The sequence below is a fragment of the Bos taurus genome, chromosome X (assembly GCF_002263795.3).
Source record: "Bos taurus isolate L1 Dominette 01449 registration number 42190680 breed Hereford chromosome X, ARS-UCD2.0, whole genome shotgun sequence".
Lineage (NCBI taxonomy): Eukaryota > Metazoa > Chordata > Mammalia > Artiodactyla > Bovidae > Bos > Bos taurus.
Genome location: NC_037357.1, coordinates 96012358 through 96038125, shown reverse-complemented (window position 1 = coordinate 96038125; position 25768 = coordinate 96012358). Strand labels below are relative to the sequence as shown.

At 38.5% G+C, this 25768-nt stretch overlaps 1 protein-coding gene across 2 annotated transcripts in view; it reads right to left on the bottom strand.

The window, feature by feature from the left end:
* MTMR8 (myotubularin related protein 8) overlaps positions 1–25768 on the bottom strand; it is a 285490-nt gene that overhangs the window by 28455 nt on the left and 231267 nt on the right. The window contains exon 13 of one of the 2 annotated variants that reach the window (XM_024988169.2): positions 23981–25763. The exons of the other annotated variant lie outside the window; for it this stretch is intronic. Coding sequence (XP_024843937.1) covers positions 25622–25763 — 142 coding nt within the window. The 3' untranslated portion in view covers positions 23981–25621. Of the gene's footprint in view, positions 1–23980; positions 25764–25768 lie in introns of those variants that run through there. 2 annotated transcript variants of the gene reach the window in all.

Below are 25768 nucleotides of genomic sequence, written 5' to 3'. Positions count from 1 at the left end.
TATTTAGAATAGATAACCAACAAGACCTACGGTATAGCAGAAGGAATTCTGCTCAATATTCTGTAATAACCTAAATAGGAAAGTAATTTGAAAAACAATAGATATGTGTATAACTGTATCACTTTGCTGTACATTTGAAACTAACATAACATTGTAAATCAAGTATAGTCAAATATAAAGTTAAAAATTAAAAAAAGAAACAAAAGAAACTATAGCTTTGTATTTCAAAATCTACCCACCACTGGCTGGCTCTGTTGCACATGGTTTTTCAAACCTCCCTTACCCCAGAAATCACTCATCTTTTAAAGGGACCCCTCAACTCTCCTCCCAACACAGGAGGTGATCAGCTTGGGAGAAGGAAAGATTAAAGTAATAATTACCCACTTATCTATTAAAATTGACCCAGTTCTGCAAAAAAAAAAAAAGTTTGTTTGTTTGTAACTGCTATCCCTTCTGCCAAGACTATCCCTCTATCCATTACTGGAATGGAGCTCTTCAGTTAGCAAGTATTTCATGGAACAAACTAAAGGCTTTTATGCTATTGGTGGGCAATGCATGGTAAAAACCAGTTAATGATCCCTTACATATGAGACAGTATCAGCTAAGACAAGGCGCTGAAGGATTATGGCTTGACTTAAAGAATGGGTACTGATTCCTCATATCTCACCTTTCAGTTCCCTGGTACGACCTGTGCTCTAAAGCCACTACTAATAAGTGGAGGCTAATTATAGACTATAGAGAGTTGAACAAGGCTGTTCCCTTTTTTAGAGCATCCCTACCAGATATCTTCACCTTAACATTCAAAGAAATATAGATAAACAGTTTGAAGTAACAGACTTGACTAGTATTCATTAAAAATATTGCAGGAGAGAAACAATTCATCAGAGGTCAGACACACAAACCATAATTGCAGAAAACTAGTCAATCTAATCACATGGACTGCAGCCTTGTCTAACTCAATGAAACTAAGCCATGCCACGTGGGGCCACCCAAGATGGGCAGGTCATGGTGGAGAAGTCTGACAAAATGTGGTCCACTGGAGAAGGGAATGGCAAACCATTTCAGTATTCTTGCCATGAGAATCCCATAAACAGTATGAAAAGGCAAAATGATAGGATACTGAAAGAGGAACTCATCAGGTTGGAAGGTGCTCAATATGTTACTGGAGATCAGTGGAGAAATAACTCCAGAAAGAATGAAGGGATGGAGCCAAAGCAAAAACAATACCCAGTTGTAGATGTGACTGGTGATAGAAGCAAGGTGCAACATTGTAAAGAGCAATATTGCATAGGAACCTGTAATGTTAGGTCCATGAATCAAGGCAAATTGGAAGTGGTCAAACAGGAGATGGCAAGAGTGAACGTCAACATTCTAGCAATCAGTGACTAAAATGGACTGGAATGGGTGAATTTAACTCAGATGACCATTATGTCTACTACTGTGGGCAGGAATCCCTTAGAAGAAATGGAGTAGCCATCATGGTCAACAAAAGAGTCCAAAATGAAGTACTTGGCTGCAATCTCAAAAACGACAGAATGGTCTCTGTTCATTTCCAAGGCAAACCATTCAATATCACAGTAATCCAAGTCTATGCCCCAACCAGTAATGCTGAAGAAGCTGAAGGTGAACGGTTCTATGAAGACCTACAAGACCTTTTAGAACTAACACCCCCAAAAGACATCCTTTTCATCACAGGGGACTGGAATGCAAAAGTAGGAAGTTAAGGAACACCTGGGGTAACAGGCAAATTTGGCCTTGGAATACAGAATGAAGCAGGGCAAAGGCTAATAGAGTTTTGCCAAAAGAACACACTGGTCATAGCAAACACCCTCTTCCAACAAAAAAAGAGAAGACTTTACACATGGACATCACCAGATGGTCAACACCAAAATCAGATTGTTTATATTCTTTGCAGCCAAAGATGGAGAAGCTCTATACACTCAGCAAAAACAAAACCGGGAGCTAACTGTGGCTCAGATCATGAACTCCTTATTGCCAAATTCACACTTAAACTGAAGAAAATAGGGAAAACCACTAGACCATTCAGGTATGACCTAAATCAAATTCCTTATGATTACACAGTAGAAGTGATAAATAGATTTAAGGAACTTGATCTCATAGATGGAATGCCTGATGAACTATGGATGGAGGTTCGTGACATTGTACAGGAGACAGGGATCAAGACCATCCCCGTGGAAAACAAATGCAAAAAAGCAAAATGGCTGTCTGAGGAGGCCTTACAAATAGCTGTGAAAAGAAGAGAAGCAAAAAGCAAAGGAAAGGAAAGATAAAGCATCTGAATGCAGAGTTCCAAAGAATAGCAAGAAGAGATAAAAAAGCCTTCCTCAGTGATCAATTCAAAGAAATAGAGGAAAACAACAGAATGGGAAAGACTAGAGATCTCTTCAAGAAAATTAGAGATACCAATGGAACATTTCATGCAAAGATGGGCTCAATAAAGGACAGAAATGGTATGGACCTAACAGAAGCAGAAGATATTAAGAAGAGGTTGCAAGAATACACAGAAAAACTGTACAAAAAAGATCTTCATAAGCCAGATAATCACGATGGTGTGATCACTCACCTAGAGCCAGACATCCTGGAATGCGAAGTCAAGTGGGCCTTAGAAAGCATCAGTACGAGCAAAGCTAGTGGAGGTGATGGAATTCCAGTTGAGCTACTTCAAATCCTGGAAGATGATGCTGTGAAAGTGCTGTACTCAATATGCCAGCAAATTTGGAAAATTCAGCAGTGGCCACAGGACTGGAAAAGGTGTTTTCATTCCAATCCCGAAGAAAGGCAATGCCAAAGAATGCTAAAACTACCACACAATTGCACTCATTTCACATGCTAGTAAATTAATGCTCAAAATTCTCCAAGCCAGGCTTCAGCAATATGTGAAGTGTGAACTCTCAGATGTTCAGGTTGGTTTTAGAAAAGGCAGAGGAACCAAAGATCAAATTGCCAACATCTGCTGGATCATCGAAAAAGGAAGAGACTTCCAGAAAGCATTTATTTCTGCTTTATTGACTATGCCAAAGCCTTTGACTGTGTGGATCACAATAAACTGTGGAAAATTCTGAAAAACATGGGAATACCAGACCACCTGATCTGTCTCTTGAGAAATCTGTATGCATGTCAGGAAGCAACAGTTAGAACTGGACATGGAACAACAGACTGGTTCCAAATAGGAAAAGGAGTACGTCAAGGCTGTATATTGTCACCCTGCTTATTTAACTTATATCCAGAGTACATCGTGAGAAACGCTGGGCTGGAAGAAGCACAAGCTGGATTCAAGATTGCCCAGAGAAATATCAATAACCTCAGATATGTAGATGATACCACCCTTATGGCAGAAAGTGAAGAGGAACTAAAAAGCCTCTTGATGAAAGTGAAAGAGGAGAGTGAAAAAGTTGGCTTAAAGCTCAGCAATCAGAAAACTAACATCATGACATCTGGTCCCATCACTTCATGGGAAATAGATGGGGAAACAGTAGAAACAGTGTCAGACTTTATTTTGGGGGGCTCCAAAATCACTGCAGATGGTTATTGCAGCCATGAAATTAAAAGATGCTTACTCCTTGGAAGGAAAGTTATGACCATCCTAGATAGTATATTCAAAAGCAGAGACATTACTTTGCCAAAAAAGGTCTGTCTAGTCAAGACTATGGTTTTTCCAGTGGTCATGTATGAATGTGAAAGTTGGACTGTGAAGAAAGCTGAGCGCTGAAGAATTGCTGCTTTTGATCTGTATTGTTGGAGAAGACTCTTTAAAGTCCCTTGGCCTGCAAGGAGATCCAACCAGTCCATTCTAAAGGAGATCCGTCCTGGGTGTTCTTTGGAAGGACTGATGCTGAAGCTGAAACTCCAATACTCTGGCAACCTTATGTGAAGAGTTGACTCATTGGACAAGACTCTGATTCTGGGAGGGATTGCAGGCAGGAGAAGGAGATGACAGAGGATGAGATGGCTGGATGGCATCACCGACTCAATTGCCAAGAGTGTGGGTGAGCTCTGTGAGTTGGTGATGGACAGGGAGGCCTGGTGTGCTGCGATTCATGGGGTCACAAAGAGTCGGACACAACTGATCGACTGAACTGAACTGAACTGAACAATCCGTCTTCAGCTTTCAGGGTTGAAGGTATCTTTTCTTGTTTGCCTATGGTATATGTAAATAATCTTGTAATAGTACATGTGCTTTGCAGATAGGACCTAGATCCCTGCTGCACATCCCACTAGAAATTTGGCTCTGACATTATATTGATGACATCCTCCTCACTGAACCTGACCAACACTCTGTTTTATAGACCATCACAACTGTGAGCAAACTTGTCACAGATAGGGGATGTGCAAATATCCTGCATAAGGCATAAGACCTCTTCCAATCTGTTGACATTTTGGGACTACATTTGGAATTCAGAAGGGTAAACTATTTCCCAACCTAGTAAAAGACAAGCTCCTAGCACTTCAATCTCCCATACTGGTAAAGAAGGTCGAATATTGGATAGGAATGTTTGGACTCTGACTTTAATACATTTCTTATCACCAATATTTGCTGGTCCCCAGCTATCATGTCACCTGGGAATATCTGCTTCTTAGTGTGTATCTGAGCAACAACAGGTACTAGATAAACTAGTAGGGTAGACCTCAAAATTGGAAGTTTCTTGACACGTGATTTTGCTTCATGGATCCTCTTGACCAGACAGATAAATGTCTACCATGATCTTTAGGGTAAGCAAAGTCCCAAACTCAGCCCATAAGTATTCACCACAAGAGAGGAAACTCCTAGTGGTGTATTAGGCATTTATCAAAATGAAGCTCTTACTAGAGCAGAGGCTTTCACTCTGTAGACCAATATTCCTACTATGACCTGAGTAATGGAAAAAGTTCCCTGAAAAACTGGATCAGCAATAGAGGTTTACTAATTAAAATAGAAGTGGTATCTGCAAGATTAGGCTAAATCCAGTTCTACTGGAGTGTCACAATTCCATGAAGAAACAACAGTCACAAACCTTGCCACTGAGGTTAACTTGTCAAACCCCCAAGAAATGTCTCTGACTTTTGCTAACCAAGGAATTAAGTAGGAGTCATCAGCACTCATGGAACAAGAAAAGCAATGGTATTTCTTTGCTGATGGATTGAGCATAGAGCATAAGGTGGCCAGGAAGTTCAATGCATAAAATTTACCCTTTTTAAACACTCCGATTTTCAAACAGGGATAGACAAAAGTATCCAATTGGCTAAGCAATATGCAATACTTCTAGCAATAGAGCATGCCCTTGACAGACATTTTCCTAAGATTCATATTTTCACTGATCCCTGGTTGATGGCTTGTGTGCTAACTACTTGATCAAGGCTGGAAAACACAGGCTGAAACATTTGGGGGTAAATAGTTCTAAAAATCACCACATTGGCTACCACTCTGAAGATATTCATGCATCATACCTTGTCTCATATCAAACAAGACACAGATGGGGCACAGTATAATGCTGAAGCTTACTAACTAATCAAAGCAGCAATTCAGGTAACCACTTAAAGAAGGGACAGTTCCCAAAACTTTGGGAGGAGCCACCCTACTACTTCCATTTGTAAGCATACCAGAAGTCAGTCAAGGCATTTGGGTATCATGGGGTTGCAAAAATAGATTGTTAATAGAGGAGTCAAATCAGCAGAGAAACATTTACACAAAGCTATTATGGATTGTACCATGTGCCAGAAATCTAGACTCTGGGCCTGTGGCATGGGAGGAGAAATTTATAGTAATGACCACATCAGAACTAGCAAACCAGTTTCACTGGGCCTCTCCATGTAGCAGACAGAGCCATTATATATGTGTTAACAATGATGGATACCTACAGAGGTCTTCTATTGGCTTCCCTATGCAAAGATAAAACTCTAATGTTGTGAGGGGTTAACAAAACAACTTTTACAGTCTTTGGGTGTGCCACAGTTACATAGTTCAAAGCACCCACTTCATCATAAAGCAAATGTAACAGCGGGCACTACAAAATAATATTGCTTGGGTTTTTCACCTACCCCATTGTCCTATGACAGCAGATATCATAGAAGGAAATAGTGAGCTTTTAAAACAAGGGCTCCTGAGAGATCTTAGAGGACAGTGGTCCTCCAAGTGGCCAAAACTACTGCACATAGTCTTGCTTACATTAACTCACCCCCACACCCTTATGGCATAACTACACTATGTTGACATCTTTGACAAATGAAGGGAACACCAACAGAGATGCTGCAACCCTTGCTGATATATACACTCACAACAGATACAACCCAATTACCACTTTTCTTGGACTTGGGAGTCCTGATATTGCTATCTACAGCAAAGTAATATCTTCCCTGTACTTTCACCCTTCTCTTCTCCCTCATAGAAAAATCCAGAGCCTAGTTACTTCCCCATCAGTCGTGACAAGGACCTAACTTGAACCATTGATTCTGGGACCATCCTCAGCTTGTGGTCACTCATGACTCAATGCAAGCTAAGCAAACCACCTACCATTGTCTGGAGATATGACTTCATATGCTGCCCACTAAAAGTACTGTGGAACAAACCAGAACTTACTTCCAACATCTAAGAGGTTAGAACTAATCACCCCTGGACTGAATAATACCATTTGGGTGATACCCAGTGTGCAATCATATTCCTTAGTGCTGGCTGCAGGTGACATCTAACTTTAATCCCTACTCTGTTGCTGTGCCACTCCTACTATCACCAGTGTCAACTACACATTGATCACCTAACCCTGAACCATACATTCCATGGTTGACAAAGTATGTCTGTAAATAGCATGCCACATACACACCATTGGAAACACACAACATGGGTCAGATTGAGGACAACAGAGACCATGCTATTACTATCTGGGTCAGTCAATCCCACTAACGCAATCACAAACATCAATACTGAGGCTAATCCTCCTCCTCAAGTCTAGTCTACTACATCAATAACACACATTCTGACTAAGCCAACTTTAAAATATCACTTATGACTCATAAATGACTTGTAAGCCCTACGTGCTAACTTTTACTTCAAATCAGATGAATCTAACTATTATTAAGGCCATCTAACAGAGCAGCAGGTCATGACCTATTGGGTTTTATTTAAGGAATTCCTAGAAATAGTATGTACCTAATACTACAATCAGTATGCTCGAGATTGGTGTAATCAAATAAAAAATGCTGTAATGCAGAGTCAATACCAACAAACTCTGTGGGATTACAGAGATAAAATTATAGTTTTTATTATTCCGTGGCAGGATGATGAATGTAGAAACCTGCCAATAATGTACATTCTTACATTACATTATGGGGCTATAGGCCCATTTTTTCGTGTAACATTAATTATAATATTCTCTTTCCCCCTCCATTATGAGTCTTATTTATTGAAGCAGAGAGAAGCTGTACTAACCATATGACCAAGGGAACTGTACCAAAAACTTCTTCCTTGACCACTAATTAATATATTATATGGAAGGCAATGTATACTATATAGCCTAAGTCAAGGCATATCTAAAAAACTGGGGAGTATTACCAGCTTGGAGTTTCCCTGGTGGCTCAGCAGTAAAGAATCTACCTGCAATGCAGGAGGCACAGGAGATACGGGTTCAATTCCTGGGTCAGGAACACCCCCTGGAGGAGGGCATGGCAACTCATTCCAGTATTCTTGCCTGGAGAATTCTAAGGACAGAGGAGCCTGGTGGGCTACAGTCCATAGAGTTGCAGAATTGGACACAACTGAAACAACTGAACACACACACATGCATAATCAGCTTGGGAATTCTTCCCTAATCTAACCTCACAGGACCAACTGCAAATTTTATATAATACAGATGCAACGCTGCCTGCCCATAGTAAATAGCCATAGCTCTTGGGTATCACTGAAAAGATAATTCTTATGAAAATCATACTTGATCCCATATAAAGATCTAGCCTCTCTCTACATGGGAATCCCCAATCAAATTGACATCTATGTGTTTATGGCTGTTACAAAATCTGCTGGGCCTACAAAGGTCACTGTTAGAAGGATTTGGAAAATACTTGAGGCAAATTAAGACCCAAAGGTACTCTTCTGGGGTCCTAAAAAACATACACAACCCACCTTTGAGGAGATAGAAATGATTATGAGAAAGAAACCTAGTAGCAAATTTAGCATGGGAAGAAATTTGTTCGTTTGGTTACACCACTACTCCCAAGGGTCCACTATGAGGTTATTAAAGCTATAGAAATGCCTGTCCTAGAGAGATTTCCCCTAGAACACAAGCAATGGAGCAGCTGGTCCTGCACTGAAATACAGCAATGTTGTGATAAACAGAGACAGAAATAGGCTAAAGTGTACAATACAATTGGTGTCTATTTTTGAAATAATGTGCCCACCCATGAGGATCCCATGTTGTAATGTCCCATAATTTAGGATCTAATTTGGTGTCTTATTAATAAATTAATAACTTAAAACAAAAACAAAAACAAAAACTTCTGAGTGCACCTGTGAAGCTTATCTCACAATTGTGGAAACATATTGTTTGCCACTGTAACTGGCAAGAAACCAAAACACCAAAGTATACCAATATAAAAGAGGAGGAATATAGTTATCCATAAAACCCAACCTTCATATAGGTTTAGCCACAGAAATAAATAAGATGGCAAATTTAACCACATTCTGAGGTTGCTTCCAGCAACCTAATTTTAGTACACACAACATATTAACTTTTCCCTAGCCCAGCTCACACATAAACCTTACTTATCAAGATGTACCTATTCCCCTAACCAGTGATACTCAACAACAAAACTGAGAGGCTTATCTCACATAGGTAAATGGACAATGGTGGGCTAAGACCTTTACCAATTTAGCTGACCTAGGTGCTGAATGTAAGGTGGAAAACATACATGTTTGTTTGACTATCATGTTATATACACCCAAACCTAACTAGAGAACTGTTGCAGTCCTGTAACCCATCCTCAGTCATGTTTACTGCAGTTCAGCCAGTAGTTCTATCCACTGGTAGAGCTGAGCCAGTGGCCCTATCTGGCTGGGGAGATAAGTGGGTAGATCTACCTGGTTCTGATACTAGAAAGCCAAATCAGCTATTAATTTCTTTCTGTAGCTCCACCTGTGTAGGGAACCAAATGCAAAGCTTTGTGTGCTGCTGAATATAGCCACTAGTCCCACCCGACCAGGAAGCCTAACTAGAGAATCCAGAAAGCCTCAACGCCCATCCTAAAGTAATACTTGGGCAGGGAACCAAGACAGCAGTCTTGCCAAATTGTATAGACTCTGCCTTGCATAACCAGGGAACCTTATCAGTGACCATGGACAGTCTAAGAATCCAGCCTATGGTACCACCAGGTGACGAAGCCTAGTCTACAGGCAACAGAGGTCAGCCAATAGCTGTGCTCAGGCAGGAAGCCCAGCCAGGCATGTCACCCCATCATAGAGCATAGCCTGCAGCCTTGTCTCATGAGGGAGCCTAACCAGCTACCTTGCTCAATTGCAAAACAATACGTAGCCCCTCCTACCTGTGGTATACAGCTGGAGTCCTCTCCTGAGCCAAGGCCCCAATCAGAAAACTTGTTGAGCAGCAGGATGTTGTTGTTTAGTCACTAAGTCATTTAAGTCTTTGCGACCCCATAGACTGCAGCATGCCAGGCTTCCCTGTCATTTACTATCTCCTGGAGTTTGCTCAAACTCATGTCCATTGAGTTGATGATGCCATCCAACCATCTCATCCTCTGTCAATCCCTTCTCCTCTGCCCTCAGTGTTTGCCAGCATGGGGCTTTTTCCAATGAGTTGGCTCTTGGCATCAGGTAGACAACATATTGGAGCTTCAGCTTTAGCATCAGTCTTTCTAATGAATATTCAGGGTTGATTTCCTTTAGGATTGACTGGTTTGATCTCTTTGCAGTCCAAGGGACTCTCAAGAGTCTTCTCCAGCACCACAACTCAAAAGCATTAATTCTTCGGTGCTCAGCCTTCTTATGGTCCAGCTCTCATATCCGTACAAGACTACTGGACAACCATAGCTTTGACTATATGGACCTTTTTCAGCAAAGTGATGTCTCTGCTTTTTAATACACTTTCTAGGTATGTCACAGCTTTCCTTCCAAGGAGCAAGTGTCTTTTGATTTCATGGCTGCAGTCACTGTCTGCAAGTGATTTTAGAGCTCAAGACAATGAAATCTGTCACTACTTTCACTTTTTTCCCATATATTTGTCACAAAGTAATGGGACCAGATGTCATGATTTTAGTTTTTTGAATGTTGAGTTTTAAGCCAGCCTTTTCACTCCCTTCTTTCTATTCATCAAGAGGCTCTTTAATTCCTCTTCGTCTTTATATCATTAGAGTCATATAATCTGCATATCTGAGGTTGTTGATATTTCTCCCAGCCATCTGGATCCCAGCTTTTGAGTCATCCAGTCCTGCATTTTGAATGATGTACTCTGCATATAAGTTAAATAAACAGGGTGACAATATACAGCCTTGACGTACTCCTTTCCCGATTTTGATTTTGTTCTATGTCTAGTTCTAATTATTGCTTTTTGAACTGCATACAGATTTGTCAGGAGACAGATAAAGTGATCTGGTATTCCCAGCTCTTAAGAATTTTCCATAGTTTGTTGTGATCCACATGGTCAAAAGCTTTCACATAGACAATGAAGCAGATGTTTTTCTGTAATTTCATTGCTTTCTCTATGATCCAACAAATGTTGGCAGTTTGATTTCTGGTTCCTCTGCCTTTTCTAAACCCAACTTGTACATCTGAATAGAAACATACCTGACTACCAAACCCAGCATATGGCCCATTCTACTCTGCAGCACAGTCTGAATCTCAGCTTGTTTACATAGCACTGCCTGCATATCTGTTCAGCACTGAAGTCCTGCCAGTGGCCCCACTTAAAAAGAGTCCAGCCAGAAGCTCTGTCTAGTTGGGCATCACAACCTAAATCTCTACTCAACCAGGACTGATTGTGGAGCAAAGCCTATATCCCTGCTCAGTTGAATAATTCAACCAGTGGCATCACACTAAAAGGGAACAGAGCCAGTGACCCTGCCTGAACAGAGGTGACTGCAGAACCCATCTAATGGCCCCATATTACTGAGGAACACAATCAGCAGGGCCCCTGAACAGGAAGCCTAAGTATCAGCCCTGCTTAAACATGAAGCCCAGCCAATAATCTCATGCAACCATGGAGCTGAGTTAGTAGTGTACCTGCCACTCTCAGAGTTCAGGCAGTGGCTTCACCCTAATAAAGAACCCAGTGGGAAGCCCTGTATGCCAAAGGATGCTACAGCTGAGCCATCTAGAACCTCAAGGTATGCTGATAACTGAAGGAATATCCTTGTTGAAGAGAATCTGTGAAGTCTGGGAGAGGAGACTGCTTACTCAAATGTATAGATACCTACAAAAGGAATCAAGGATCATGAAGAATCAGGTAAACATGACACTACCAAATGAAAGTAACAAAGTTTTACTAACTGACCCTAAATAAATAGAGATCTGTGAAATGTCTGGTAAAGTATTCAGAATAATCCTCTAAAAATTTCAGTGAAAAACAAGAACACACAGAGAGCCAAATAAAAACAGGAACATAAAAATCCATGAACACAATGAGAAATTTAACAATGAAAAAGAAATCATTAAAAAAAAGCATATGCTAGAGGAGGGTCAAAATTGCATTTACAATCAAACCCCATACCCACCAGAGAGGCTCAGAAGGCTCAAACAAAACCTTGTGCACACCAGGAGACCCCACAGAGACTGAGCAAGACCTGCCTTTAAGTGTTTGAGGGTCTCCTGCAGAGGTACTGGTCAGCAGTGGCTCTGGATACAGCAGAGCTGGGTGTGGCATAAGCCCTCTTGGAAGAGGCTGCCATTAACTCTACTGTTGAGCTGTCAAAACTTGTACAGGACTGGGAAAACAGACTCTTGGAGGGCACAAACAAAACCTTGAGTGCACCAGGACTCAGGAGAAAGGAGCAGTCATCACACAAGAGACTGATCCAGACTTGCCTGTCAATGTCCAGGAGTCTCCGGTGGAGGCGTGGATCAGCAGTGGTCTGCTGCAGGGTCAGGGTCACTGAGTGTGGCAGTACCTGCACAGGACCTTATGAAGGAGGATGACATTATCTTCATTACCTCCCCCATAGTTTGGTCTCAGGTCAAACAATAGGGAGGGAACACAGCCCCACCCATCAACAGAAATTGGATTAAAGTTTTACTGAGCATGGCCCTGCTAATCAGAACAAGACCCAGTTTCCCATACAGTCAGTCTCTCCCATCAGGAAGATTCCATAAGTCTCTTATCCTTATCCCTCAGAGGGCAGACAAAATGAAAACCACAATTAAAGAAAACTAATTAAACTGATCACATGGACCATGCTGCTGCTGTTGCTGCTGCTAAGTCGCTTCAGTAGTATCTGACTCTGTGCGACCCCATAGACGGCAGCCCACCAGGCTCCCTGTCCCTGGGATTCTCCAGGCAAGAACACTGGAGTAGATTGCCATTTCCTTTTCCAATGCATGAAAGTGAAAAGTGAAAGTGAAGTCACTCAGTCGTATTCGACTCCTAGCGACCCCATCGACTGCAGCCTACCAGGCCCCTCCGTCCATGGGATTTTCCATGCAAGAGTACTGGAGTGGGTTGCCATTGCCTTCTCCGCACATGGACCATAGCCTTGTCTAACTCAATGAAACTATGAGCCATGCCGTGTAAGGCCAACCAAGACAGATGGGTAATGGTGGAGGGTTCTAACAAACTGAGGTCCACTGGAGAGGACAATGGCAAACCACTTTAGCATTCTTGCCACGAGAACCCCATGAACAGTAGGAAAAGGCAAAAAAAAAAAAAAAAAAAAAAAAAGACACTGAAAGATGAACTCCCAGGTCAGGTAGGTACCGATTATGCTACTGGAAAGAATGGAGAAATGACTCCAGAAAGAATGAAGAGATGGAGCCAAAGCAAAAAGGATGCCCAGTTGTGGAGGCAATTGGTGATGTAAGTAAAGTCTGATGCTGCTTAGAACAATATTGCATAGGGACTTGGAATGTTAGATCCATGAATCAAGGTAAATTGGAAGTGGTTGCAAGAGTAAACATTGGCATTTTAGGAATCAGTGAACTAAAATGGATTAGAATGGGTGAATTTAACTCTGATGACCATTAATTACATCTACTACTGTGAGCAAGAATCCCTTAGAAGAAATGGACTAGCCCTCATAGTCAACAAAAGAGTCCGAAGGCAGTACTTGGATGCAATCTCAAAAATGACAGAATGATCTCTGTTCGTTTCCAAGGCAAACTATTCAATATCATAGTAATCTAAGCCTATGCCCAAACCAGTAAGGCTGAAGACACTGAAGTTGAATGGTTCTATGAAGACCTATAAAACCTTTTAAAACACCCCCAAAATATGTCCTTTTCATCACAGGGGACTGGAATGCAAAAGTAGGAAGTCAAGAGATACCTAGAGTAACATGCAAGTTTAGCCTTGGAGTACAAAATTAAGCAGGGCAAAGTGAAACAGAGTTTTGCCAAGAGAACACACTGATCATAGCAAACACCCTCTTCCAAAAACACAAGAGACGACTTTACACATGGACATCACCAGATGGTCAATACCTAAATCAGATTGATTATATTCTTTGGAGCCAAAGATGGAGAAGCTCTATACATTCAGCAAAAACAAGATTGGGAGCTGACTGTGGCTCGGATCATGAACTCCTTATTGCCAAATTCAGACTTAAACTGAAGAAAGTAGGGAAAACCCCTAGATGATTCAGGTATGACCTAAATCAAATCCCTTACAATTATATAGTGAAAGTGACCAATAGAGTGCCTGAAGAACTATGGCTGAAGGTTAGTGACAATGTACAGGAGGCAGTGATGAAGACCATCCCCAAGAAAAAGAAATGCAAAAAGGCAAAATGGTTGTCTGACGAGGCCTTACAAATAGCTGAGAAAAGAAAGAGAAGCTAAAGGCAAAGGAGAAAAGGAAATATATAGCCATTTGAATGCAGAGTTCCAAATAATAGCAAGGAGAGATAAGAAAGCCTTCCTCAGTGATTACTGAGCCCCAAAAGTTTGAACCCTTTTGACATCAAAAGCAAAGGCAATGAAAGCAAAAATAAAGAAATGGGACTACATCAAATTAAAAAGTTTCTGCACAGCCAAATAAATCATCAGTAGAATGAAAGGTAACACATCCACTGAAAGAAAGTATTTTCAAATAATAAATTTGATAAGGGATTAATATCCAAAATATATAAAGAACTCATGTAACTCAAGCCACCAACAAAAAACAAAGAACCCATTTAAAAATGAGCAGAGGATCTGAATTGCCACTTTTCCAAAGAAGATATACAGATGAGCTACAGGCACATGAAAAGATGTTCAGCGTCAGTAATCACCAGGGAAATTCTAGTCAAATACACATTAAAATATCACCTTACACATTAGAATCACTATTATCAAGACAAGAAATAACAAGTGTTCCAAGGATGTGGAGAAAATGGAACAATTGTGCATTGTTGGTATATTAGTTGGACCACTATGGCAAACAGTACAGAAGTTGCTCAAAAAATTAAAACTAGAACTATCAGATCTAACATCTCCACTTTTGTGTATATACCTGAAAGAAATAAACTCACTATTTCAAAGAAGTATCTGCACCCTTTGCAAGAAATGTTTACCAAAGACCTAGAAGAACTAAAGAACAGAGATGAATAATACACTAGAAGGAATCAATAGCAGAATAACTGAAGCAGAAGCATGGAAAAATGATCTGGAGGACAGAATACTGGAAATCACTGCCACATAATAGAATATTAAAAAAAAAAATAACAATGAAAAGATATGAGGACTGCCTAAGAGACCTCTGGGACAGCATTAAATTCATCAACATTCACATTATAGCGGGTCTCAGAAGGAGAAGAGAGAGAGAAAGAACCTGAGAAAATATTTAGAGATAATAGCTGAAACTTTCCCTAATATTGGAAAGGAAACAGTGAATCACGTCCAGGAAGCACAGAGAGTCCCAGGCAGAATAAACCCAAGGAGAAACACACTGAGACACATAAAAATCAAACCAACAAAAATTAAAGACACAGATAAAATATTAAAAGCAACAAGGGAAAAATGACAAATAACATACAAGGGAACTCCCATCAGGCTATCAGCTGATTTCTCAACAGAAACTCTACAAGCCAGAAGAGAATGGCATGATATATTTAAAGTGATGAAAGGGAAGAACCTACAACCAAGAATACTCTGCCCAGCAAGACTTTCATTCAGATTTGATGGAGAAATCAAAAGCTTTCAAGACAAGCAAAAGTTAAGAGAGTTTAGCACCACCAAACCAGCTTTACAACAAATCCTAAAGGAATTTCTCTAGGCAGGAACCACAAGAAAATGAAAAGGTCTACAGAAAATAAAGCCAAAACAATTAAGAAAATGGTAATAGGATCATATATATCAACCATTACTTTAAATGTAATTGAATTAAATGCACCAACCAAAAAACATAGACTGGCTGGGTAGATAAAAACATGTGTATGTATGCACTCCCACTGACCAGATCACTCAGTCTGACCCTCCCAAATTATATGTAATTATTTTATATTGTTAAGTTAATTATGTCTCCATTATGATTTGCAATTGTAATTATCTTTTACTTTTTGTCTGGATATTGACTGTGACAACTGGTAAACATCTTTTACTACTGTTATTATGTAACCATTTTACTCACTTAATACCATTCATTGTATCATGACTGGTCAACAGAAAAACAGTAGAATTCTATATCACCAAAACTAGTATCTAACAGAAAAACCTGCAATCACTTTTTAAAATAAAGATGCATAGCAGAAGTATGTCAACATTTTTTGAAAAATAGAAATGATCAGGAATTTTTTTTCTTCAGAGCTCCAGATATGTTTCAAATGAGCAGTCATGTTTAAAAACAACTGGACTATATGATGTTGTTTTACTTTTATCTAATATGTTTCACTTTTTATATTTCATATTCAGTGCTGCTATTTCATTTAGTTTATGTTCTCCAATTTCTCCATCTCTTCTTTTTTTTGGATGTTCTTTCTCAAGACTTTATCAAGTGTAGTGGAAAAGCTTTAGTATACATATATATATATAATATATACATTTTAAAAAACATGACTTTTTGCTTATCTAAAAAATTTATGACATTTTGATCCTGCTTGTTTGACTTAGTACGAATAGAATGACACATTTCTAATTAAAAATATATATGCAATAAGCAACAAAGGTTTACTGTATAGCATAGGGACCTATAGTCAATATCTTATAATAACCTATGATGGAAAATAATTTCAAAAATATTATATGTGTATTTGTATAACTGAATCACTTTGCTGTGCATCTGAAACATTGTAAGTCAACTATACTTCAATAATATATATATTTAAAAGCAACAAAAACGACAAAACAAAAACAACAAAAAAAGACATATCTGTATCATCTCTATGTTCACTGAAGCATTATTTACAATAGCCAAGACATGGAAATAACTTGTTTCCATCAATGGATAAATAGATAAAGAAAGAGTGATATGTATACTAAGTGGAATATTGGAGGAAGAGGAAGGAAGTGTTAATCACTCAGTCATGTCTGACTTTTTGCAACCCCATAGACTGTAGCCTGCCAGGCTCCTCTGTCCATGGAATTCTCCATGCAAGAATACTGGGGTAGGTAGCCATTTCCTTCTCCAGGGGATCTTTCTGACTCATGATTGAACCTGCGTTTCCTGCATTGCAGGTGGATTCTTTACCATCTGAGCCACCAGGGAAGCCTTCCACTGACTAATTTCACTTAGCATAATGCCCTCAAGTTCATCCATGTTGTCACAAATGGCAAGATTTCCTACTTTTTATGACTGTATAATGTTATTCAACAACCTCCAATATGCAGATGACACCACTCTAATAGCAGAAAGCGAAGAGGACCTAAAGAGTTTCTTGATGAGGGTGAAGGAGGAGGGTGAAAAAGCCAGCTCAAAGCTCAATATTAAAAAAACTAAGATCGTGGAATCCGGTCCCATCACTTCATGGCAAGTAGAAGGGGAAAAGGTGGAAGCAGTAACAGATTTTCTCTTCTTGGGCTCTAGTCACTGCAGATGGTGACTACAGCCATGAAATCGGAAGATGACTGCTTCTTAGAAGGAAAGCTATGACAAACATAGACAGTGTATTAAAAAGTATAGACATCACTTTGCTGACAAAGGTCCATATAGTCAGAGCTATGGTCTTTCCAATAGTTATGTATGGATGTGATAGTTGGACCATAAAGAAGGCAGAGTGCCAAAGAATTGAAACTTTTGAACTGTGGTGCTGGAGAAGACTCTTGAGAGTCTGTTGGACAGCAAGGAGATCAAACCAGTCAATCCTAAAGGAAATCAACCCTGAATATTCATTGGAAGTACTGATGCTGAAGCTGAAGCTCCAATACTTTGGCCACCTGATGCAAAGAGCTGACTCACTGGAGAAGACCCTGACACTGGGAGATTGAAGGCAGAAGCAGAAGAGAGGAACAGAGGATGAGATAGTTGGATGACATCACCGAGTCAATGGATATGAACTTGGGCAAATTCTGGGATATGGTGAGGGACAGGGAGGCCTGGCGTGTTACAGTACATGGGGTCACAAAGAGTCAGACATGGCTTGGTGACTGAACAACAACAATATTGTTCAGTCATGAATATCTATAGTAAGTAATATTATTCAGTCATAAAAGTAGAAAATCTTGCCATTTGTGACAACAAAGATGAACTTTGCAGGCATTATGCTAAGTGAAATAAGTCAGTGGAAGAAAATACTGTATGCTCTTACTTATATGTGAAATCTTAGAAAACTTAAATCTAGTACTAATACACTATTAAATGTCAATCATATGTAAATAAAAAAAGAAATGGAAAAACAATTTGAATAGACACTTCCCCAAAGAAGACATACAAATAGCTAATAATTACATGAAAAGAGGCTTAGTATCACTAATCATTAGGTAAATGCAAATAAAAACAATGAGATACGATTTCATATCCATTTGGATGGCTATTATAAAACAAACATATAAACAAACAAAAAAAAAATAGAAAATTACAAGCATTGGCGAGGATGTTGAAAAACTGTACCCATTATCCAATTTTGGTAGGAATGTACAATGGGAAGTTACTATAAAAACAGCATGGAAGCTCCACAAAAAACTAAAAATAGATTTACTATATGACTCAGCAGTTTCATTATTGGGTCTAGGCCAGAATTAAAAGCAAAACTCAAACTGATATTTGTGCAACTATGTGATAGCAGCATTATTCACATTAGTTAAAAAGTGGAAGCAACACATCCATCAACAGATAAACTGACAAACAAAATTTCATGGATACACAAAATATAATATTGAGCCTTAAAAAGGTAGGAAATAATTTTTATTCAGTATAGATGATGTAAAATATTATATTAGTTTCAGGTATATAATATAGTGATTGACAATTTTTAAAGAATATATTCCATTTACAGTTACTATAAAACAGTGGCTATATTCCATGTGTTGTACAATATATCCTTGTAGCTTTTTTATTTTATGCATAGTAGTTTCTATTTCTTAAACCCGTGCCCCTATCTTACCCCTCCCTCTTCCCTCTCCCCATTGGTAATTACTACTTTGTTCTCTATATCTGTTCATCTGTCTCTTTTTGGTATAGTCACAAGTGTGCTTTATTTTTTAGATTCCATATAGAAGTGATATCACACACTATTTGTATTACTCTGACTACTTTCACTAAGCATAAAACCAACTAGGTCAATTCATATTGTTGCAAAAGGCAAAGTTTCATTCCTTCTTTTGCATGAGTAGTATTCCATTGTGTGTTTGTGTATGTGTGTGTGTTTTAGTTTCCACATACAAGTGATACTATATGATACTTCATTTTCTCTGTCTGACTTCATGCAATATGACAATCTCTAGTTCCATCCATGCTGCTAAAAATGGCATTGTTTCATTCTTTTTTAAAATTGTATTTATTTAAATTGAAAGATAATTGCTTTAGAGTATTGCATTGGTTTCTATCAAACATCATATTTCATTCATTTTTATGGCTGAGTAATATTCCATTGTATATAAGGGCCACATATTCTTTAGGGGTTCATCTGCCAATGGGCATTCAGGTTGCTTCCATATACTGGCTATTGTAACTAGTGCTGCAGTGAACATTGGTGTGCATGTATATTTTTAAATTATGTTTTTTTCCAGACACATGCTCGGAGTAGAATCAGAAGATCAAAAGCTAATTCTATCTATAGATTTTCAATGAACCTCCATAATGTTCATATAATGGTTGTGCCAATTTACATTCCCACAAACAGTGTGGGAGGGTTCCCCTTTCTCCACACCCTCTCCAGCATTTATGGTTTGTAAATTTTTTGATGATGACCATTCTGACCAGTGGGAGGTGATATTTCATTTAGTTTTGATTTGCATTTCTCTAAAAGTGATATTGAGCATTTTTTATGCACTTTTTGGCCATCTGTCTGCCTTCTTTGAAGAAATGTCTACACAGATTTTCTGCCCATTTTTTGATTCAGTTGTTTGATTTTTTTAATTTTAAAAAAATTATTTTTTATAATTAACATATTTTATTGAAGGATAATTGCTTTACAAAATTTTGTTGTTTTCCATCAAACCTCAACATGAATCAGCCATAGGTATACATATATCCCCTCCCTTTGGAAACTCCCTCCCATCTTCCTTCCCATCCCACACCTCTAGGTTGATATAGAGCCTCTGTTTGAGTTTCCTGAGCCATACAACAAATTCCCATTGACTATCTATTTTACATATAGTAATGTAAGTTTCCATGTTACTCTTTCTATACATATCACCCTCTCCTCTCTTCTCCCTATGTCCATAAGTCTATTCTATATGTCTGCTTCTCCACTGTTGCCCTGTAAATGAATTCTTTAGTACCATTTTTCTAGATTCCATATATATGTGTTAGAATATGGTACTTATCTTTCTCTTTCTGATTCACTTCACTCTGTATAATAGGTTCTAGGTTCATCCAACTCATTAGAACTGACTCATATGTGTTTCTTTTTATGGGTGAGTAATATTCCATTGCGTATATATGCCACAAGTTCTTTATCCATTCATCTGTCGATGCAATCTAGGTTGCTTCCATGTTCTAGCTACTGTAAATAGTGCTACAGTGAACAATGGGATACATGTGTCTCTTTCAATTTTGGTTTTCTCAGGGTATATGCCTAGGAGTGGGATTGCTGGGTCATATGGTGGTTTTATTCCTAGTTTTTTAAGGAATCTCCATACCATCTTCCATACTGGCTGTAACAATTTGTATTCCTACCAACAGTGCAAGAACGTTCCATTTTCTCCACACCCTTTATAGCATTTATTGTTTGTAGACTTTTTGATGAGGGCCATTCTGACCAGTGTGATGTGATATTTCATGTAGTTTAGATTTGCATTTCTCTAATAATGAGTGATGCTGAGCATCTTTTCATGTGTTTGTTAGCCATCTGTATGTCTTCTTTGGAGAAATGTCTGTTTATGTCTTTTCCCCACTTTTTAATTGGGTTGTTTGTTTTTTTGGTATTAAACTTCATGAACTGCTGTATATTTGGAAATTAATCCTTTGTTAGTTGTGTCATTTGCTATTATCTTCTTCCATTCTGAGGGGTGTCTTTTCACCTTGCTTATAGTTTTCTTTGCCATGCAAAAGCTTTTAAGTTTAATCAGGTCACACTTGTTTACTTCTGTTTTTATTTCCTTTACTCTAGAAAGTGGGTCATAGAGGATCTTGCTTTGATTTATGTCATTCAGTGTTCTGCCTATGTTTTCCTCTAAGAGTTTTATAGTTTCTGGTCTTACATTTAGGTCTTTGATCCATTTTGAATTTATCTTTGTGTATGGTGTTAGGAAGTGTTCTAATTTCATTCTTTTACATGGAGCTGTCCAGTTATACCAGCACCACTTATTCAAGAGGCTGTCTTTGCCCCATTGTATATTCTGACCTCCTTTGTTAAAAATAAAGTACCCATAGGTGCATGGGTGGAGAAGGCAATGGCACCTCACTCCAGTACTCTTGCCTGGAAAATCCCATGGGCGGAGGGCCCTGGTGGGCTGCAATCCATGGGGTTGCGAAGAGTTAGACATGACTGAGTGACTTCACTTTCACTTTTCACTTTCATGCATTGGAGAAGGAAATGGCAACCCACTCTAGTGTTCTTGCCTGGAGAATCCCAGGGACAGGGGAGCCTGGTGAGTTGCCATCTATGGGGTCGCACAGAGTCAGACACGACTGAAGTGACTTAGCAACAGGTGCATGGGTTTATTTCTGGGCTTTCTATCTTGATCCATTGGTCTATATTTCTGATTTTGTGTGAGTACCATACTGTCTTGATGAGTGTAGCTTTGTAGTATAACCTGAACTCAGGAAGCTTGATTTCTCCAGGTCCATTCTTCTTTATCAAGATTGCTTTGGCTAGTCAGGGTCTTTTGTGTTTCCATATGAATTGTGAACTTTTTTGTTCCAGTTCTGTGAAAAATGCCACTGGTCATTTGATAGAGATCACATTAAATCTGTAGATTGCATTTGTTAGTATACTTATTTTCACAATATTGATTGTCCCTACCCAGGAACATGGGACATCTCTCCATTTGCTTATTGCATATTTAATTTCTTTCATCAGTGTCTTATAATTCACTGTGAACCATTCTTTCATCTTCTTAGGTAAGTTTATTCCTAGATAATTTATTCTTTTTATTTGTAATGGTGAATGGGATTGATGCCTTAATTTCTCTTTCTGATTTTTCATTGTTAGTATAAAGAAATGAAAGTGATTTCTGTGTACTGATTTTGTATCCTGCAACTTTGCTAAATTCACTGATTAGCTCTAGTAATTTTCTGATACTATCTTTAGGGTTTTCTATGTACAGTAGCATGCCATCTGCAAACAGTGAGAGCTTTACTTCTTATTTTCTGATCTGGATTCGTGTTATTTCTTTTTCTTCTCTGATTACTGTAGCTAGGACTTCCAGAACTATGTTGAATAATAGTGGCGAAAGTGTATACCCTTTTCTTGTTCCTGATCTTAGGTGGAATGCTTTCAGTTTTTCACCATTGAGAATAATGTTTGCTGTAGGCTTATCATATAAGGCCTTTACTATGTTGAGGTAGGTTCTTTCTATGCCCATTTTTTGAAGAGTTTTAATCAAAAATAGGTTTTGAATTTTGTCAAAGACTTTTCCTGCATCTATTGAGGTGATCATATGGTTTTTATCTTTTAATTTGTTAATATGGTGTATCACACTGATTGATTTGCATATATTGAAGAATCCTTGCATCCCTGGAATAAACACAACTTGATCATGGTATATGAGCTTTTTGATATGTTGCTGAATTCTGTTTGCTAAAATTTTGTTAAGGATTTTTGCATCTATGTTCATCACTGATATTGGTCTGTAGTTTTCTTTTTTTGTGTTGTCTTTGTCTGGTTTTGATATCAGGGTGATGGTGGCCTCCTAGAATGAATTTAGAAGTGTTCCTTCCTCTGCAATATTTTGAAAGAGCTTTAGAAGGATAAGCATTAGCTTTTCTCTAAATTTTTGATAGAATACTCCTGTGAAGCCATCTGGTCTTGGGCTTTTGTTTTCTGGGAGATTTTTGATCACAGCTTTGATTTCAGTGCTTGTAATTGGGATGTTCATAATTTCTATTTCTTCCTGGTTCAGTCTTGGGAGATTGAACTTTTCTAAGAATCTGTCCATTTCTTCCAGGTTATCTATTTTATTGTCATATAGTTGTTTATAATAGTCTCTTATAATCCTTTGCATTTCTTCATTGTCTGTTGTAACCCCTCCTTTTTCATTTCTAATTTTGTTGATTTGATTCTTCTCTCTTTTTTTCTTGATGAGTCTGGCTCAGGGTTTGCCAATTTTATCTTCTAAAAGAACACAGCTTTTAGTTTTGTTAATCTTTACTGTTGTTTCTTTCATTTCTTTATCATTTATTTCTACTCAGATCTTTTTAATTTCTTCCCTTCTACTATTTTTTTTTTTCTTTTTCAAGTTGCTTTAGGTGTAAAGTCAGGTTGTCTATCCAATGTTTTTCTTATATCTTGAGGTAGGATTGTATTGCTATAAACTTCTCTCTTAGAACTGCTTTTGCTGCATCCCATAGGTTTTGATTTGTCGTGTTTTCATTGTCATTTGTTTCTAGAGATTTTTTAAATTTTTTTCAGTATCCTGTTGGTTATTTAGAAACGTGTTGTTTAATCTCCATGTGTTTGTGTTTCTTACATTTTTTTCCTTGTAATTGATATCTAGTCTCATAGCGTTGTGGTTGGAGAAGGTGCTTGAAACAATTTCAATTTTTTAATAAATTTACTGAGGTTTGATTTGTGACCCAAGATGTGGTCTATCCTGGAGAATGTTCCATGTGCGCTTGAGAAGAAGGCATATTCTTCTGCATTTGGATGGAATGTAATGAAGATATCAATGACATACATCTCATCTAATGTATCATTTAAGACTTGTGTTTCCTTCTTAATTTTCTTTTTTGATGATCTGTCCATTGGTATGAGTGGGGTTTTTAAGTCTTCTACTATAATTGTGTTACTGGCAGTTTCTCCTTTTATGTCTGTTAGTGTTTGTCTTATGTATTGAGGTGCTCCTATGTTGGTTGCACAGATATTTACAACTGTTATGACTTCCTCTTGGATTGATCCCTTGATCATTATGTAGTGTCCTTCCTTATCTCTTGTAATCCTCTTTATTTTAAGGTCTATGTTGTCTGATATGAAGATTGCAACTCCAGCTTTCATTTGCTTTCCATTTGCATGAAATATATTTTTCCATCACCTCACTTTCAGTCTATATGTGTCATGAGGTCTGAAGTGGGTTTCTTAGTAGACAGCACATATATGGGTCTTGTTTTTTTTTTTTTTTTTATCCATTCAGCTACTCTGTATCTTTTGGCTGGAGCATTTAATCCATTTACATTTAAAGTAATTATTCATACATATGTTCCTATTACCATTTTCTAATTGTTTGGGGTTGATTTTGTAGATCTTTTTTCTTCTGCTGTATTTCTTGACTACATGAGTCAGTTTAACATTTGTTTTAAAGCTGGTTTTGTGGTACTGAATTCTCTTAACTTTTGCTTGTCTGACAAGCTTTTTATTTCTCCATCAATTTTGAATGAGATCCTTGCTGGGTACAGTAATCTTGGTTGTAGATTTTTCCCTTTCAGTCCTTTAAATATATCCTGCCATTTGCTTCTGGCCTTCAGAGTTTCTGCTGAAGGATCAGCTGTTAAGTGTATGGGGTTTCCCTAGTATTTTACTCGTTGCTTCTCCCTTGCTGCTTTTACTCTTCTTTCTTTGTGTTTCGTCTTTGTTAGTATGATTAGTATGTGCCTTGGCATGTTTCTCCTTTGTTTATCCTGTATGGGATGCTTTGTGCCTCTTGAACTTGATTGGCTATTTCCTTTTCCAGGTTGGGGAAATTTTCAACTATAATCTCTTCAAAACTTTTCTTATACCCTTTCATTTTCTCTTCTTCTTGTGGGACCTGTATAATTAGAATGTTGGTGCGTTTGATATGGTCCCAGAAGTCTCTGAGACTGTCCTCAGTTCTTTTCATTCTTTTTACTTTATTCTGCTCTTTAGAAGTTATTTCCACCATTTTATCTTCCTGCTCACTGATTTGTTCTTCTGCTTCATATATTCTGCTATTGATTCCTTATAGAGTATTTTTAATTTCAGTAATTGTGTTGTTTGTCTCTGTATGCTTATTTTTTAATTCTTCTTCTGCTGCTGCTAAGTCTCTTCAGTCGTGTCTGACGCTGTGCGACCCCATAGACAGCAGCGCACCAGGCTCCACCATCCCTGGGATTCTCCAGGCAAGAACACTGCAATGGGTTGCCATTGCCCTCTCCAGTGCATGAAAGTGAAAAGTGAATGTGAAGTTGCTCAGTCATGTCCAACTCTTTGTGACCCCATGGACTGCAGCCTACCAGGCTCCTGTGTCCATAGGATTTTCCAGGCAAGAGTACTGGAGTGGGTTGCCATTGTGGTCTTTGTTAGTTGATTCATTTTCTCGATTTAGTTTTAAAGACTTTTGATCATCTTTACTATCATTACTCTTAATTCTTTTTCAGGTAATTTTCCTATTTTCTCTTCATTTATTTGGACTTCTGTGTTTCTAATCTGTTCCTTCATTTCTGCAGTATTTCTCTGTGGTTTTTTTTTTTTTAATGTTATTGTGTTTGAGGTCTCATTTTCCCAGGCTTCAAGGAAAGTTGAATTCTTTCCTTGAAGCAGGTTGAATTCTTTCTTCCTTTTGGTTTCTGCTCTCCTAAGTTTGGTTCAGTGGTTTGTGTGAGCTTTGTATAGGGTGAGATTTGTGCTGAGTTTTTGTTTGCTTCTTTGTTTTTCCTGATGGGCAAGGCTGAGTAAGGTGGTACTCCTGTTTGCTGATGATTGGGTTTGTATTTTTGTTTTGTTTGTTGTTTAGATGAGGCGTCCTGCAAAGGGTACTACTGAAGGTTGGCTGATGCCTGATCTTTTATTAAAGTGGTTTCCATTGTGTTCTCACTATTTGACGCTCCATAAGGTCAGTTCTCTTGTAGTCTAGGGTTTTGGAGTCAGTGTTCCCACTCCTAAGGCTCAGGGTTTGATCTCTTGTCAGGAACGAAGATTTCACAAGTGGCCTGTT